Below are 13,874 nucleotides of genomic sequence, written 5' to 3'. Positions count from 1 at the left end.
AGCGCGAGCCACTGGGCCGCCAGTACTCCTCACGGGACTGGCCCCCCCAAGGTCTCCTTCACCCCGAGCGACGTCGGGGTAGCCAGCAGCTGGGCGGGAAGTCCACCCTCATCGCCCACTCCTTATAGATGGCCCGGCGAGGCCCCAAAGATGCCTAGTGTAGAAGCTGGACCCAGTAGTGGCGACCCTTCCTTGAGTCTGATCGCTTCCCAAGTAGTAGAAGCTGTCACCATTTCGACCCAAGCCCAGCACTATCGGAAACTTAAGGCTTTTTCTGGGATTCTGCCGATTCCTGCGGGGGAAGAAGGGATTAAGGCCTGGAGGGACCATACACTCCCAGCCATAGAGGAGTGGTCATGTGCTGAAGCCAGCAAAAGGCAGAGGCTGGTCAAGTGCCTCCGAGGCCCCGCCGCTCGGCTGGTACGGACGCACAGGAACGTGGAAGGAGAAGTTACTGCACAGGAACTAGTGGAAATGCTAATTCAGTCCTTTGCCAGAAAAGACGACGAGGATGAGCTAATGGCCCAGTTCAAAGCTCTTCGCCAAAAGGAAGGACAGGATTTATCTGCCTTCGTTTGCGATCTACAGCTGTCCCTGGGGACTCTTCTGGACAAACATATCATTTCCGTGGCCGAAGCGGATCGATACCGACTCAAACAGTTACTCAAGGGGTCGCTACCTTATCACAACATAGCTATAATGATGCGGGCTGCACCAACCGCTGTAGTAACCCCAAGTACGGGGAATTAATGGTGTACATCAGAGAACATGAAGTGCAGCGACATTTCCATGAACCAAAGAAACCCAAAGCTACCATCAAGGGTGACCCCGTGGTTCCCGCTGCCCCGAAGGGTAAGAAATCTTCCGCCCCAGAGGAAGAAGCGACTCACAAGCCGCCTGCCAGGGAAAGTCGTGTTCCTGAGAGGTCATCATCCGCATACAAGGGGTGTCCTGAGCGTCGCGAAGTAGTTTACTACAACTGCGGGAAGAAGGGCCACGTCTCTTACAACTGTCCGGAGAGGGAGGACTCTCCAGAAGAAAAACCGCCCGACAGAAGAAACCCAGCCCAGTCGATGGTATGCCTAGTACAAACTGCCGAGTCGGGCCCGGAAACCCCTTCGGGAGCCACCGATGTCCCTGCTGACGCCAGCCCCGTGGATGATGCCTCCACCCGGGAAGCTCTTAGCCGCGGGATCTACTTGGCTATTGTACGGGTGTTACTGGAAGGGATCTATGCGTCGGCCCTACTGGACACGGGATCACAAGTGACCATCATATACCGCCCGTTCTATGACCAGCACCTCAGACACTGCCCCCTGAGAGCGACCGATCATGTGAAAGTACGGGGGTTAAGCAATGAAGACTACCCCATCAATGGGATTGTAAGGGTTGAAATAGAAATACCCCAGCTGAACACCGGCAAGAGACACCCCATGCATGTAGCGGCCCTGGTATGTCCGGAGCCCCAAGACCAGTACAAGTACCCGATCATCTTGGGAACCAACGCTGATATAGTACAAGCGGTGATCCGAGCGTATCTGAAAGAGACTAACGAGTTGCCGCTAGCCACCTCTCTCCTAGATCCGGTCCTATGAGAAGAGTGCAAATGGGTATATGCCCTTGGAGCGCCACGGGGATCTCTACAACCGTCAACACGGACTGACGACATATTACCAGGGGGAGTGCAAAGAATGGCCATCTGGTGTTGTTATCCCAAACGAGATGAGAGCGATCAGCTGTTCTCTCTGGAGAGTACGCCTGAAGAAGAAGTTCAGAGAGGGTATAGGGTACTACCTGAAGTGAGGGAGTGGGCGGCTAAGATCCCTCTACGAACCCGCGTGTATGTGCAGAATCTCTCCCCCTTCCCAATGGAATTTGATGCCGACCAGAAGTTGGGTTGCATATATCCGGTCAGCCCTGTAGAAAACACGCCTCAGGTGAAGGCGGCGGCCGTGGATGAGCGGTTAGTCGACTGGACTGGACTTCAACTTCGGTGAGTCGACGCTGTCCACCATGTGGAAAGAACGGCTGACAACCCAGCTGATTCAACGACGACATGTGTTCTCCACGAGTGAGATGGATGTGGGGTGCAGTCGCAGTGCCCAACATACCATTCGACTGAGTGATGCCACTCCGTTCCGGGAATGCTCTCGTCACATCGCCCCGCGGGATGTGGACGATGTGAGGAACGCCATACAAGACATGGAAATCGCTGGGATTGTGACAGAGTCTCGGGGGCCCTACGCGTCACCCATAGTGGTGGTGCGGAAAAAGAACGGGTCCGTACGACTGTCTGTCGACTATCGAACTCTGAACAATCGTACGATTCCGGATCAGTACAACCTTCCGCGCATTGAAGAGATCCTGAATGCTCTGAATGGAAGCCAATGGTTCAGCGTGCTCGATCTACGATCTGGGTACTATCAGGTACCTATGAATGCCGAGGATCAGGAGAAGATGGCTTTCGTCTGCCCCCTTCGGTTCTATCAATTTATACGTATGCCCCAAGGTATATGTGGGGCCCCTGCTACCTTCCAGCGACTGATGGAGAAGACTATCGGGGACATGAGCCCGCGGGAGTGTCTTGTATACCTGGATGACATCATTGTCTTCGGAAGAACTCTAGAAGAGCACGAAGAGAGGTTACTTAAAGTGATAGACCGTCTGGGGAATGAAGGGTTGAAATTGTTCCTAGACAAGTGCCGGTTTTGCCATACCTCAGTGACCTACGTGGGACACATCGTGTCCGCCCAAGGGATCGCCACCGACCCCACCAAGGTAGAAGCAGTCGTGAACTGGCCTCGTCCCAAGAATGTCACGGAGCTGCGATCCTTCCTGGGATTCTGTGGGTACTACCGTCGTTTTGTGGAAGGGTACTCTAGTAGGGCGAAACCCCTGAACAATCTGTTGAAGATATACCCCGATGAAACCGGGAGGAAGGCTGTATCTGCTCGCCAACCATTTGGTGATAAATGGACGTCTGAGTGTGAACAGGCCTTCTCGAAATTGAAGAAATGTCTGACCGAAGCGCCGGTGCTTGCGTATGCTGATCCCGAACAACCATACGTTCTGCATGTGGATGCCAGTCTCAATGGACTGGGCGCCGTCCTGCACCAGAAGCACCCCGAGGTCCTTCGGCCTGTCGCCTACATCAGTCGCAGTCTGACCACCAGTGAACAGAGGTACCCCGTCCACAAGTTGGAGTTTCTGGCCCTCAAGTGGGCGATAACCGAGAAGCTCCACGACTACCTGTACGGAGTGACGTTTGAGGTAAGGACGGATAACAATCCCCTCACGTACATCAATACGTCGGCCAAATTAGATGCAGCAGGACACCGATGGCTGGCCGCTCTAAACAATTACAGCTTTCCATGAAGTATAAGCCGGGACCATTGAATGTCGGGGCTGACGCACTCGCCCGATGGCCTGGACTACTTGCTATCCCAGATGATGATGAATGGGAAGAACTCCCAGGACCCGGAGTGCGAGCTATGTGTAGCACTGCCGCCATCGTCAACGACCAAGTGGCCTTCTCAGAGTTACGAGTGGCAGATTCATTGGGATGCCAGTCGCAGGCTGTTCCAGCTGCTTACTGCGGCCCCAAAGGGATGAACATAACGCACGACAAGGTGCTACGGTGGAAAGATCTGGTAGATTATCAAATACGAGATCCTGTCATCCGTATCATTAGGCAAGCCGTTGAAAAGAAGAACCCAGCCCTTCTGAAGCATGCTCCCAATGACTTAGTGGCCTTGCGCATGCGGGAAGTGGACAAATTCGAAATAGACAATTGCTTACTCTATCGGGTGGTGCAATACCACAACCACCCGGATAGGCGACAACTAGTTCTCCCAAAGAACTTGCAATACCTGGTGTTGAAGTCCCTACATGATGAGCATGGACATCTCGGAATAGAGAAGACTTTTGGGTTGGTCAGAGACCGTTTTATCTGGCCCAAGATGCGAGAGGCCGTTGAACGCCACTGTCGCCGTTGTACTAGGTATATACAGCGCAAGACTCTGCCCACCAGAGCAGCCCCTATGGGCCATCTGAAGAGTTCTGGTCCCATGGACCTTGTGTGTATGGACTTTCTTTGCATTGAACCCGATAGCCAGGGAATATGCAATGTGCTGGTCATCACGGACCATTACACCCGGTATACTCAAGCCTTCCCCACGAAAGACCAGAAAGCCATCACCATGGCAAAGATATTATGCGAGAAGTACTTTGTACACTACGGCCTTCCCAACCGCCTTCACTCTGACCAAGGCCGGGATTGTGAGAGTAATCTGATCCGAGAATTGCTCAAAATGCTGAACATAGCTAAATCACGAACGACCCCGTACCATCCAGAGGGAGAAGCGTTGCCAGAGCGATTTAATCGAACCCTACTGGACATGCTCGGAACTCTACAGAGTGCCCAGAAGACTGAATGGAGTCGACATGTAGAGTCCTTGGTTCATGCGTATAACTGTACCCGACACGACTCAACGGGATTCTCCCCCTACTTCCTCATCTTCGGACGAGAGGCGAGACTACCAGTAGATGTACGTCTTCGAGTATCAACGGATGGGATACACAACGCTACCCATTTCAAATATGTGCAATGACTCAAAGACAGCTTGCAACAAGCGTACCAACATGCGGAGAAATCCACCGCTAAGCTAAATGCTGACAATAATAGGCGATACGACCATAAGGTCAAATATCGGGAACTTCGTCCTGGAGACACTGTGTTGCTTCGGAACTTGGGAGTCCCAGGAAAACACAAATTGGCCGACCGATGGAGAGACGGTGTATATGAGATAGAATCCCAGATGCCTGGCCTCCCGGTATATCGCATCAAAGACACCAATGGCCGGGTAAAGGTATGACATCGTAACCACCTTCTTCCTATTCCACAAGTGGAAGATGAGGATGCCGAAATGCTGGCCACACCGCTCAACGGTGAGTCAGACTCATCAGAGAGGGGTCAAGAGACTGTAGATAATGAGACCCACTCTGAAACTCTTGAAGACCCTATGGAGGGACCCTCTCAAAGGGACTACTCCACAGGATGGGCACCTCCCGTAGGAGCCACGGTTAAAGGGCCTCGTAGGCCAACGCCTACTAAGGTGGAACCAACAGGCCAGCCTTTGGATCCACAGAGCCCGTGCTTTTTGCCTAACAGAAACTGTTCAGAGACATTTCTCCCCTCAAGGGAAGAGGCTGAGCCTCAGGACGGTGCTTGTTACGCCCCAGAGGGAGTTGCTGAAGAACAGCTCCGTAGGAGCCAAAGAGTCAGGTACCCTCCAAATTGGGTAACCTATGATCAAATTGGGGCACCCCATTATGAGTCTCAGCAGTGGGCTCGCAGCAGAGTGCAGTCTGTCATTGTGATGTTCAGTGAAATGTGCAATCTGATTTAGAGCTGATAAGTGTAAGATCACGTTTGGTTGTTGCATTTTTATTATATAACGATGTGGTGCCATTTTCATTATATAACTTCTGTACATAGTTATATTGAGTTTTGTCCCAAGCGAGGACGTTGGGGTTTTTACCAGGGGGAGGATGTAGCCAGGTCCCCTGTTGGTAGCGGGGCCGTGCGCAAGCAGCGCGCGTGTCTCTCTCTCCTGCGGCCGGTTGCCAGGGACGCGAGCGTGCCGGTTGCCGGGGACGCGAGCAGGCCGTTGCTAGGGCCGCGGTCGCGTCGAGAGGGTCCCGGCAGCTTGTGGAGCAGGGCGCCGCCATTGCTAGGTGCGTTGCGCATGCGCAGGGGCACAGAAGCGCCGGGAGGAATACAGGAAGGTCGCGCATGCGCAGTGCAGGGCAGTCCACCCCCAGGGTGCAAAGGGGCAGAGCCACATGACCCCAGGGAGCCAATAGGGCTGCAGCAGCTCCCTGCTTGCAGGGAATTTATACTTTTCGCGTGCTGAGCCACGCTAGTCAGTGCAGGACCGGGAGAGCTAGGGGAAGGAGGTGAGTGCAGGGGTCAGTGACCCACTGCAATAGGCCAGAACACCCCTAGGCCCCAGATAGGTCCTGAACTCCCCCAGCTTGTGGTGCTTAGGGACTGGCCCTAAGTTATTGACTATCCCATTAGTGTTAGTGATAGATAGGGACACAGCGGACGCTGCACTCCCTGAACGGAGGCTTGGGCTCAGGCCTACACCCCAGAGACTATCTCCAGGGTGGGATCGCCCCTGGCGGACCCCGTGCGAGGAGACCCGGGATCAGAAAGAATCATCAAGCGACTGGTCCTTTGCGAAGTTGTTTGCTGGCCCGAGTGCAGGAGCGCTCGGCAGGTACCTTCATAAGTGCACCAACCTATACCATTCTCACATTACCTATTCACATAGTGGCAGCGCTGACCACGGGACAAAAGGGGGTAGGCTGTGGACACGGTGTGGGGATACATGGTGGTGGGCGGGTATACTCCTAGTGGAGTAAGAGACACTGAGAGGACTGATATTACATGGTGGAGATAACCCCTAGAGGGGAGTGTTAGTAGTGTTATGTTATAAGAGTGTGTTATTGCCTGCATATATATTCTGCGTTACAGTAAACTGGTAATATATATTCCTGAGTACGTGGTTATTGTATATGTGGGTCCTGTGTAGACAAACTTCTATATCCCTAGACAGGTGGAGGTGCTGAAACCGAGAACGATCCGGAGGATTCACCCCAAGCTCTCACTGGCGGAGGCTCAGACCTCCTGTGAGCCTGACAGGTATAACGCACCACACCTGGTAATATATAGGTCCCCCCTTACATTCATATATATATATATGCGATTGGGTGGGGTGGAACACCCGTTACACCTCCAATATCTGGTTTAGTCTCTCCTGCATCACACTATGCCTCTCTATTGCTTTTCCCGTTTACTGTTTCCTCACTCCTTTGTGAACGTCTCTGATCTCTCCAACTTCCCCACTGCACCATTATTTATACACCTCTCTCCCAACAATTTCTTTACCCCTCAATAAAAAAAACATCCGCACAAATCCTCTATTCATACCCTCTATCTACTCCTTCCTGCTGCTGGGGATCTCCCCTAAGCCTGAACCCAGACATACACACCCGATCTCACCGACGCCTTCCTGCCATCTCTTCCCCTGTAAATGGTGTTAACCTTCAGATTTAATACTGACTAACATTAAAACTCGCCCCACAAATCAAGCATCCCAATAGCCTGCACTCATGGCTATTGTACCACACCCACGGTCACCCCTACCACCCATTGTGGCCAAGCACTGCCATCTACAGCATTTATTCCCTTACCTGCTGTCTCTGTAAGTCTCCCATCATACCACTTAGATTGTAAGCTCATCGGGGCAGGGATTTACTTTCCTATTGTCTGATTTTGCTGCGCTTATTGTATTATTATAATTCCCCGTACTGTATTCTTTGCGAAGCGCTGAGTACACTTTTGGCGCTATATAAATAAAGACATACAATAAAGAAAAAAAAGATGTCTTACAAATGAAGAGTCGGACCATTCGTTTTCTTCTTCTGGAGCAGGTATGTATTCTGTAAAAGAAAATATTTTTTTTTATATATATATGTAGCGGTCATGTAAAATGGCTACAGTCATCTCTCCTGCTGACAGTAAGGCCTGGTAAGTTGTGGGCATGCCAGCAGTAATTATGGAGGTTTGCCCTCACCCTGGTGGGGTGCCCTGTGTATGGATGGGAGTGGTCACATGCTCTGACTCCCTGGTTAGTGATGTCAGAGGTGTGTCAGCCCCAGAGGTTACATAAGGCACAGCACTGTTTCTAAAAGTAGTTCTAGTACAAGTTCAGCTAAGAGGAGGAGGAGTTCAAGTTCTAGTCCTAGTCTGAGTTAGGTTATGTTATAGTAACTGTAAGGAGACTGTGTCCAGGGACCTGGCGCAGTGGAAGGAGATCCCTGCGGGGATAGGGGATCCCTATTAAAGGAGAATCACACCTTTAGAAGGGAAGCACTGACTCAAGATGAGTGGCTAGATATTCTACTGCGTGGGGCAGCTAGCCCACATCAATCAATAAAGATGCTCTTATTCGAACACCCTCTCGTGTACATGTGTGGAGTGAATGTACAGAGGGGAGCACCACAGAGGAGTTCCTCGTCAGGACCATCCCCAAGTGACCGAAGGGACCCTGATGAGGTGGAGGCGCTGCACTGGAACTAGGTGAGATTCAAGACACTACCTCAGCTGCCTGTCTGGACGGGTCCTCCCCATACACCATCATGCGGGAGGCTCAGGAGTCCTGTTGCCAACAGGTGCACCACCAGATACTTACACACTGTAATGGGGACCGGTTAGACCACAGGGGCCAATGTGAGATTGGGTGGGTCAGGCCGGGCCACAAAACCCGTTACATATATAAAACAAAATACTGAAATTAAAATACAATAGGGGAAGTGCACAGTACAATAAATTGCATAAAATATAACTGAATGTGTAGAAATATGTTTAAAACATACATTAGAAATTAGCCTTGGATTCCTTTTCTGGGGCTGAATTAGTAGCTAGGTTTGAAAGCCAGTGTCAGTTCTCCTTTTGACCTTGGGCAAGTCACACACATACAGTAGGAACAAGAAAACAGAACTACCGGTTTCTAATTTACTGACTCCCAGACAGTCATTTCTCCTCCATCTAAACTGCAGAACATTGTGACCATTTTCCCAATAAAGCCAATTTGTATATGATATATTTCAGTATGCTAGTTGAATATATAGCTTGATACAATAACATTGATTTTGGAGCCTTGGAAATGGCACTGGCAGTAATGGCATTTTGTTTTCTTCTCACTCAAAGCTGGGCTTTTAGTTAGGTATCCAGGAGTCCCCCATAAAACATTGTAATTTAAATTTAATTTCCATTTTTTACAAAAAAGCCACGAGAGATGAAAACGTAATCATCTGTCTAATGGGGTCTAGTGTAAGAATGACAGATACAGTTACCTTTAAAAAAAAAAAAACACCTCTATTTAACCAATAGCCCTTGTATGGCCCGCTAAGTTTGAGTGACAACCAGTTCCAACAGTATTTTGTTTTCATAACCTTGCAAGATCCACTAATGTATTCACTAATCTGTTGCCTCCATTTTTTTAGCACAGTGAACTGCAGAGTTCTGCAGAACTGCGGTTAATTGATCTGATTGGAATATCAAACTTTGTTTTTATAATGGATATTACAATTTCCTAGATAACTGAAAGTTGTGTATTTCACGAATGATATTACAACTTTTAAAGGTAACCATGATAACATTCTGCTTGAATATTTAAATCTGTACATACTGTACAGGAACCAGCGGTAATTCTGTTATAATACTGCAACAGAACGTATTTTTTCATAAACTTACAGCTCATAATCAAGACATCTCATACAGTACCAAGAAACTTTGCTGACTGATTCCTTCAACTAACCTGTAACCATTAGCCTACTCTTACATTTAACCACAAATGTAAAGCAGATGTACAACCAAAAAAAAAAAAAAAAAATTACAAACCAGTTAAACTTTTAACAATTTGTTAAATTCCCCAAAACTAAACTTTGTGCAATAAAACATGAATGTTTTGCAAAGGTTTACAAGTTTATACAAACACTACAGATTTTAATCTTAAAACCTGTATGTGTACTGCTTGTGTGTATATAATTACCTGCTTCCTGATTAACTTTCTGTGTTGCTGCCCTAAAAAGACATACAGTACAAAAAAGAAAATGTGTTGAAAGTTAGTATAGCTACTGTATCTGAAGAAGAGCTTTGAACATTGAAAACAACATACTGTATTGTAAGAGAGTGGAAAATTATATTGTTTTTTTTTTTTTTTTTTACACTTCAAGAGACCTTGTGGTTAAAAATAGTATGTCGGAAAGCATCCTACCACTGTGTATTGTATGCATTGGATTGTAATTTAAAAACAGAATTTTGCAAAGTGTAGGAGGTGGAAATATTACTATGACCACATAAAGGATAAAAAGGGAATAAATATTGGTACATGAGCATATAGACTTTGATCTAATGAAGAAAAAAAATGATAAAATAGAACTGAAAAACAAAACACAGTGCATTTAATTGCAACTAATAAAAATGATGGCATATGACTAAGTTGGACTTAGCAATTGCCCAGCCTTTAAATCTTCAAATCTCTTTGGCCCAATGGAGGCCCTGCTATAAAAGACTGATCATGCTAGCCACGAACCAGTTCTCAGTGGAGCTACGAACTTGAGAACTCCCCCTACTCCCCCCCAATTTATTTCTTTTAGGTCATGTCTTTAGTCGTTTTAATGCTTTATTTCAATGTTTATGTGCTGTATTCTTCTCTAAAATGCATAAGCATCTTGCATAGCATGCATTGGAATATTTGTAATATTTGTCATGAGTGTTTGGGAATGTATGTTTATGAATAGGCATGTCAAATATCACTCATTACTAGCATCACAGCCTTCACATACTTATTCACTCATCTTGAACTGAAACTCCCAACGCTTAACTGGTGTGACTATCTAAATGTGTGTGAATGTGTGGTAATATGATATACGTTTGGTGGTTATATAAGTTTATTTGCTTCCCTCTTCTCATCACTTTCCCCCAATGTTGTATACTAAGGGACCTATTCTATAAGGCTTCATAAAAAAAAAATCACTGGGCTGTTTACGACGCCAGTTTTTTGAGCGTTGCTATCACAGTATTCAGAAAGCCTCGATTACCTGTGATAGCAAAATTCCCAAAACGGACGAGTAGCCAGCAAAGTGATGATCGCCTCTCTCAAAAGGGCTCACACGGCGATTTGTTCCAGCTGCAGAGAGAGCTGCTCAGAGAGAGACGCCTCTCCCTGCACATATCTTGCCAGCGATCTCAGTGTTTTAATAAAAAATGGAATACTAGTGTACGTGAGCAGGGGTGCTCCGGAGCAGAACTGCGTTGATTTACCCATTATGGGGTTTCGGTATCTCCTATGCATTTTATTCTCACGTCACATGACGCGCGACATTTAAATGCATAGGAGATACCGGCACCTCATAACGGGGCATCAATGTGGTTCTGCTCCGGAGACCCCCTGCTCATGTACACTAGTATTACATTTTTTATTTTATTAAAACAGTTTCATTACGTTAGCGGTTACCCATGCCCGGTTTGTTGTGAGTAGCGGGGGTGGGTGAGGGTGGTATTTGGCCCTTTGTGGGTGTTTAGGCCTTGCGGGGGGGGGGGTGCGGGTGGATTTAACCCCTTACCGCAACGGTAATGAAGGGGTTAACCCTTCCCACTACCACCCATTAGGCCTAAAACATCCATCCTTGGGGCTACTACCCCTTCTCCCAATCCCTCTACCCACAATTAAAAAAAATACACAATGACCCTACTACCCACCTCCTCAACCCCCAACAACCACCCCCCCCCCAACACATACAGTACAGTAATGGGCGAAATTACTATTATCCAGATATGTGTATTATCCATAATAGTGCATTTGCCCATTGTAAAGCAAACATTAGCCAGCCATCATAAATAAAGTAAATACAACTTTCTACTTACCCCTGCCATTATGAAGGGAGTCCTCATCAGCATACTCCAGGTCCATGTCCTCCGTTGCCAGAGAGAGTACATGAAAAAATACAATCTAATGGCCCGTAACCCCTTAATCACCTTAGCGGTTTATAACCGCTACAGTAATTAATGGGTTAACCCTCATCCCCTGCTACTCATCCGGGAGGCCTAACCACCCACCCCGGGCCCACTATACCCACCCTCTACCAATTGAATAGCATAGTGGTACATCATACCCATATAATATAATTATATTAAACTAATCGAGGCTACTAGAATTACACGAGTTTCAGAACCTGCCGATAAGTGGATTATCGCCGCTCACCCCGCGATCTGGTTTGGACGGTTGAAAAAAATGGGCGATATATGCCTTTATCGCCCACTTACCAAAGCTTACAGAATAGCAGTAGGCATTTCGGGCGAAAAGGCCTTGATAAGTGGGTTATCGAGGCTTATAGAATAGTCCCCTAAGTCTGCTTCTCTAATTCAGCCCTTATTTCCACTGCTCAAAATTGCTGCCCATAAGATTTACAGAAAGGCACCGTACTGTGTGCAGAGAGATTGGGCCCAATAAATACATGTGTGAATATGATGAAAAGAAAACAAACTGAGTATATAGAAGTTTAATATTTTGATACCACAAATATTCTAAAAGTCACTTTAAAAGTGATTACAATACATAAATGAAATGCATACCTTTTTGGAAAAAATCCTCTCTTTTCCTCCTTTTTGTTAATTTCCTGTTGAATTTTAATCAAGATCCTATATAAATAAACAAATGAAAATGTTTTAAGTAACAGTTTATTTATGCATGGACTTTTCATGAGTACTGTATTATAATGCTCTATGTCTGTATTGTGTCATTATGTTCAACAGCATACCATCTGGTAGATGAAGACTTGTGAACTCTTTTGTACTACCACATATCTAATAAATGGTCATGTTGGTCCATTTAAAAGTTCCATTACAATTACAGGCCCATTACAATCTGCAACAAATCTACACATTCCTGACCAACGTGGCTACTAGAAATGTGCACCACGCATTTCCTTGCATTTTTTTTCCTTCATATTTGGTGGCTACTTGTGCAGTTTGGTGTTGGTCACATTCACCCAACCCCTGGAAGGTCTAGAGCTTAAGTACAGACAGCTACAGTTTGTTACTAGGAAGAAGGAGCACCAATGTGGCTGGTGCTTTTGACAATATGTATGCAGTACATTACAGAAGCGTTAAAGCAGGAGTGGCCAACTTCAGTCCTCAAGGGCCACCCACAGTTTTCAGGATATCCCTGAGTAAACACAAGTGGCTCAGTCATGACCTATGCTGAAGCAGGTATATCCTGAAAACCGTACCTGTTGCCCCTGAGGACTGGAGTTGGCCACCCCTGGGTTAAAGGCTTGTTTTGGGGTATCTTCCTCTTCCTCACACTGTGGGGTGGGCAATTGTGCATTAGGTAGAACTAGTAAGGTCTCAACTGGGCCTTGTTGGTAACAGGTGCCCCAGGACACTCAGAGGGGTTGAGGGCCTGTTTAGTATCCTCCTCACTGTCACTGTGTAAAGTAAGTCAGCCTCATGCCAATTGTGCCTCAGAAACAGTATAGTCATCTCAGCACCTGTGCTCCATGCATTGCACTTCCTTACCTTTTATCTTTATGTTATAGATATGGTCACAGACAGTCACACAGCGGATAACTCACGGCTCCCCTGCTTAGCGTGTCAATTACAAACACTAGCTGTCTGCAAACCGTTTCCCTTAGGCAGCCTAGTAGACTCCAATTTGATCCATAGATATTACACCACTCACTAGTCATTACCAACTTCAACTGAATAGGCTAATTTTGTACAGCTTTAACGAGGGTTATTTTAATCTGCCGCGTTATGGTGGGATATGTGGTAATATACTGCATTATCACTGCAATTGAATATGGCCACTCAGTGATATTCTGCATTATAACGCGATGTTCTGCGTTCACAATAATTAAGCTGGCTACATCCGTATGTCTGTGTGTTTGGGCCTTGTTTAGGATATTCGGAATACAGAACTTCAAGCAAATCTGCTGAAGAAGGAACCTTTCTCAACAGATTTTACCGTGCATAAGGAGTTTGTAAAGCTTAACAAATGGTTATTAATGTTGACCACAAGACTTCAGCGAGCCTTGGAAGTCCAAAATGTATCAGATTTGCAACTGTTGTACATATCCCTATTGTCTATACCAGGGGTGCGCAAACTTTCCCTGCTGCGCCCCCCTGTCTGCTCTCCCCCCTTGCTTGCGCTTCCCCTCCTTACCTTGTCTTTGGTGCCAAATTACGCTGCGGGGTCACGTTGCCATGGCAACCCGATGTAACGTGACCCTGTGGCGTC

At 47.2% G+C, this 13,874-nt stretch overlaps 1 protein-coding gene across 2 annotated transcripts in view; it reads right to left on the bottom strand.

Moving 5' to 3' along the window:
* LCP2 (lymphocyte cytosolic protein 2) overlaps window positions 1-13,874 on the bottom strand; it is a 226,248-nt gene that overhangs the window by 134,488 nt on the left and 77,886 nt on the right. For both annotated transcript variants that reach the window (XM_075601673.1, XM_075601672.1), the window contains exons 4-6: window positions 12,209-12,274; window positions 9,624-9,655; window positions 7,460-7,509 (exon numbers count right to left, since the gene is read on the bottom strand). In XM_075601673.1, coding sequence (XP_075457788.1) covers window positions 7,460-7,509; window positions 9,624-9,655; window positions 12,209-12,274 — 148 coding nt within the window. The remainder of the gene's footprint in view (window positions 1-7,459; window positions 7,510-9,623; window positions 9,656-12,208; window positions 12,275-13,874) is intronic.

The sequence above is a fragment of the Ascaphus truei genome, chromosome 5 (assembly GCF_040206685.1).
Source record: "Ascaphus truei isolate aAscTru1 chromosome 5, aAscTru1.hap1, whole genome shotgun sequence".
In the NCBI taxonomy this organism is placed as follows: domain Eukaryota; kingdom Metazoa; phylum Chordata; class Amphibia; order Anura; family Ascaphidae; genus Ascaphus; species Ascaphus truei.
The sequence above is the reverse complement of the archived record's forward strand: the minus strand, read 5'-3'. Positions and strand labels throughout refer to the sequence as shown.